The 4,889-nt window shown below is 38.6% G+C and overlaps 1 protein-coding gene across 1 annotated transcript; it reads left to right on the forward strand.

Annotated features, from left to right (window-relative positions):
* Nucleotides 1-266: 266 nt before the first annotated feature.
* On the forward strand, nucleotides 267-4,513 carry RB195_008195 (uncharacterized protein; the record flags this gene model as incomplete). The annotated part of the gene is made up of 9 exons (XM_013438023.2): nucleotides 267-296; nucleotides 450-511; nucleotides 677-826; nucleotides 990-1,053; nucleotides 1,389-1,539; nucleotides 1,595-1,733; nucleotides 1,839-1,926; nucleotides 2,023-2,151; nucleotides 4,376-4,513. 9 exons carry the CDS (start codon nucleotides 267-269, stop codon nucleotides 4,511-4,513), a joined length of 951 nt encoding a protein of 316 aa, XP_013293477.1.
* Nucleotides 4,514-4,889: the final 376 nt, after the last annotated feature.

A 4,889-nucleotide genomic window follows, 5' to 3' on the forward strand; every position in this document is an offset into this window, starting at 1 on the left:
CCTCTGGACATCCTAAACTGGTCAGGAAACACGCTGAAGAGGATGTCAGTTAAAAATTAGAACAATCTCGTGAAGAGTATGAACACTTATTTCGTGTTGTCTAATGTGTGGTCTGTACCGCTCACGATTGCAATTGACTTAACGCTTGTTTCCAGATACTGGCTGGGTTTTCGTCTGAGCGTTTCTTTTTTTTGTGGCTCCAAGGAGTTGTGGGAAGTTTACTCTTATTCTTCTAGGTTGGTATATCTGTGTAGTAGTTCTTCAAGATGACCGGGACAGAGCGCAAAGTTTTTCAGGTGAGCTTTTGTTCGTCTTTATTTTCCTTTCTTTCATTCGATTATTCTAACAATTTCTGCTCCGCTTCGTACTTAGTTTGTTCCTTTTTTCAGTTTTTTTTTTCGTACGGTTTTATTTTTTAGAAGTGCTTTTCTTTACTCTTTCTTGTTCAGAAATACTACCCTCCCGACTATGATCCTACTAAACTACCGAGAGCTAAAGGGACGAGAGCACGGTATGTTCTTATTTATGATCATTTTTAGGAGGACGTTTTTATTGTTTTGTTTTTGTTTGTTTTGTACATTTGCTTTTTTTCCCGCAGATTTACTTCCTTCTTTACAAAAAAGCAACTAATGCTTGACGCTGTCTTTTTTTTGTGAGATGCTAAAAAGATTTTCAGGCAGTTTGTCCAACGAGTTATGACCCCTTTCAACATGCAGTGTAACACTTGCCATGAGTACATTTATAAAGGGAAAAAATTCAATATGAAAAGAGAAACGGTAGAAGGAGAGGACTACCTGGGACTGAGATTGTTTAGATTCTATTTCAAGTAAGTTCTTTACACGCGAATTCTATGGGTTTGTATTCATTGTGTGGCACTCCAACTTCTGTTTTTGATTATGATTACTTTTTACTATTGCGCATATATCCCTCATAGACTCCTTAGGATTTAAACATTTCATTTCTTCCTAGGTTTTGCTTTGATATTCCAGATGTCCGAACTGCTTGGCAGAAATTACTTTCAAAACCGATCTGGAGAACTGTGATTATCAGAATGTAAGTATTTCAAAAACCAAGTTGTGTGTTTGGCTACGAGAATTACGTTTGCCCTAAGTTCTATCTTTTCGTACCCTTTATTTTTGCGGTTTTTTTGTTCTTCGTTCTTTCCTACTTTTTCTTCGTTTTTACCAGTCTTGGAAGCTATAGTATGATGATGAATCTGACCTGGCACTAAGGTTTTGAATGTGAAATTAACTTTAGTCAAGAAAATAATTTGTGTTTGTTATTGAAATGCCAACACATCTCTATTCTTATTTAATTATCCTTTACCTTTAAACTACAACCTGCTACTGCACTAAATTGTTTCGTGCTTACAAAATTTTTGGATTTAGGAGCACGGGGCCACTCGATTATTCGAAGCTATCAAAATGTACCAAGACGCTGAAAAAGCTAAGGAAGCCCAAGAAGAAGAAGACAAAAAAGATCCGATGAAAATGCTCGAAAAAAGAACGATGATGAGTCGCGCTGAGATGGAGGCTATGGGTTCGTAGCTAGGAAAAAGACTGTCTCTGCTACGGAATCTATAGTTTCTTTTTAGGAAACCTCGAGGATCTGCAAGAGATTAGTAGACACAAGGAATCTGTAGATGTTGATGACTTCTTGGAGGCTACCAAACCTGAGTTAACAATTGCTGAACAGATAAAATTGCAGGAGGAGGAGGATGAGGCATTAATCAGGTCCGTTATGTTACAAAGCCTGTATACATAATTTCAATAATATTTTGGTATATATTTTGGTGTATTTCGGTATATGTTGTTTGGGATCTCAGCAGAATTATCCAGGAACATCTATGGAAGGACGAGCGATGGGAAGATAATGAAACGGTTAGACGAAGAAGAGGAAGAGGAGAAGCCTGGAACAAGCGGATTGGTGGGTGTCCCGAAGTGTGTTCAGAAATACTCAAATCATTTGATGTTTCTTTCCACGTAAAGAAGAAGGATTCCGTACTGACATTCTTCTTTTCAGCTGACAACGAAAGAACCTCCTGACATCAAGCCGGTTGACATAAAGCCAACGTTTAGTAAGGATATTCCCAAACGAGCCAATGATCAAAAGGCGCTGTTGTCGAAGTTGGTAACTGTCAAAAAGAAAAAGGTACGTCTTCATTAATTGTTCTCAAATCTGCGCTAGCTCTCCTTTGAAATAAAAATCGACAACATCTTAAGACGTTTTCGAACATTCATTCTTGTCATTATTCGATGCTTTTGATCTGGTCATTATTTACGAGCCTCCCGGGAATTGTAATGCTGATGCGAGTTAAAGTTACAGAAAGTCCTAAAAATGTTCGAGAAGGTTTCAGTTTATAGGGATTGCTGCTAAGCATTTGTGAAATTCTAGAGCGAGTGTGATTTTGACTTTTGCAAATCTATTTATTGCGTGTCAAGTTCTACACACATAGGACCGCATTGAATTTGATATGGGAAAGCTCGGATGATCTGATATGCACCCATCCCATTCCAGAATCGCTCAAAACTGCTGTTGTCATTACACTTCTTCACAAACGAGTGTAGTAAAAGTGTTGCGTCCATCCAGAATGCCCTTAGTAGTAACTGTGGCCATTCTCAGGCAGGCACACCTAGGTCTTAGGCTTCTTCGCAAAAACTTGTAGAGTCTCCCAATGAATTAGAGTTATTGAGGTTAGGTAACGTGCACTATGCCACCACAAATGCGCCAAAACGTCTGGATTAGTAGTGAGTTGTTCGAGCGCAACTGTTTCACGAAAGAAATCTTTTTTTAGCATATTTATTGCTGCGCCAAATTGTCACAAGAGAGATTTTGTCCTTATTGAATGAGGTGGGAAAAAAAATGCAGGTTGGGGAGCATATTCAAACATTCTGCTGATTGTGCTGGCCTTAAATTCTTGAACTGAAAATACACCTGTTCTCCGAAATAGCCATTAAAATAATTAATTTAATGCATCCTTATTAAAGGTACTTACTAGACCAGACTTCCAAACACTTTTTATTTTAAAAAAAGAGACAAACTTCCCCTACTGTAGCTCACTTGTGGATATGAACTTTTCTCTGTCTCTGTTTCACTTTTTCCTTCCTGAAAAGAAATTGGTTTTCTCAGTCCCTATTCAAATATGTCCCACGAGAAATGTCACTTGCCCAGTTATGTTACACAGCTCACTTTTCTTTATATTCTTTATTCCTGGTGCTATTCGTTTTGAGGGATCACCAAGAATCTTTTTGTTAACAGAAATGTATTTCTCATTTTTCTGGATGTTGAACTTTGAGATGAGTAGGCGATCGCTTGAAACGCAGACTTTGAACTCTTGGGTTGAAAAAAATTGACCGAGTATTGGAGGAGCAAAACAGTTTATTTGTTTCCTTTTTTTGAGTGATTGTTTCACGATAGTTCGGAAACCTGTGGGAAAATATAAAGTAAAGGGTGTCATTATGAATGTAAGCGTTGCCCCATTCAATTTCTCCCGATGCTGAAAAAGCGTGTGGGAACGGCGTTTGTTCCTACGAGCTAAACTAACACGCCAGCCCTGTCCAAGCATCGAGTGATCGAGAGTCAATAAGGTCTTCTAGGCAGGTTTCATGTTCAAGTGAAACCAATCATCAGGCTGCTGAGGGAACCAGAGTGTGCACAAGGGTGGCACGTTCTAATGCACCTCGCAGGAATTAAAGCGATTTCCGCTCCGTTTGTTTTAGGACGATTAAGGAAGTTGAGCGGGACCACGCTCATATTCGCAGCTTACAGCCGAACTTTATTTTTTTTTTCGTACGGGTTTCTCAACTACGTCAGTTTTATGATACGCTGCCTTTAAAAGAATTTTCTTTGAACCTTGAACTTAACTAATGAGTTAGTGTTTCATGGCGTTAGGTGTGTGACTGTGTTTTTGAAATGATTCCATATATTTTTTCCTTTTTCGATGGAAGGAGGGTATACAAGTTTTAATCGTATTCTATTAGCCATTGCGACTGATAATTTGCTCTCAATTTGCCTGCTCCTGAGTCTAGTAAGCCTTAGAACAAATACTATTTGTGAATGATCATTGACCACAGACACCTTTCAAATAGTTTTCTTAAAGTCCAGCCTCCCATGAAATGAATGTCCCACGTCGAAAACTCGCTACTGACAAGGGTAATCCGTCTCAGCACATTAAATTTTTTTAAATCCTTCTTTTTATGTCCTTGAATCTCCTGCTTTTGCGCTTTTTGAAGGCTTTTTGTAAAGAAAAAGAGGTTCGGTATGTCAAGCGTTTTTTTTCCCAACCCATTGCAGGATGTCTTCAATAATTTATGACTCCTAAAGGATTTTCTCTGTAGCCTGCTTTTCGGAACCGCTTGAGTATTCATATATTCAGGTTGAAGTGAAGGAAGAACCTGTCGATGATCTTCCTATACCTCCGCCTTCCACATCCACTCGGTCAGAAATGAAGCCATCAAGTGGCCTGCTAGGGCTCTGTGGCTACGGAAGTGGAAGCGGAACTGACTCGGATTGACTTCTTATAAGTAACCTCTGTATATATTGTCATTGACTTGGAATTATTAAAATAAAATGTTTATTCAGTAGTCACACGAATAGGCATTTACGAAAACAAATAGCATATCTGGAACAGAATGAATTTTCCTAGAGCTCTAGAAAAAAAAGAGTGAATAAGTGAACACTTTGGTTTTACGCCGCTTAGCGATTACAGTGGAGGTTATTAGTCGCATGCATTTGTAGCTGGTCTTTACGAAATAATGACTAGAGTTTTCCGAATATTTGTATTGACCCAGTGTTAGTTTGAGAAGATATACATGCATAAATGTCCGAAATTTAGAGATCGTTGTTACGGTACCTAGGATGGAGGTGATGATGACAATGTTGGATATTGC

This window comes from Necator americanus, chromosome III (assembly GCF_031761385.1).
Source record: "Necator americanus strain Aroian chromosome III, whole genome shotgun sequence".
NCBI classification, from domain to species: domain Eukaryota; kingdom Metazoa; phylum Nematoda; class Chromadorea; order Rhabditida; family Ancylostomatidae; genus Necator; species Necator americanus.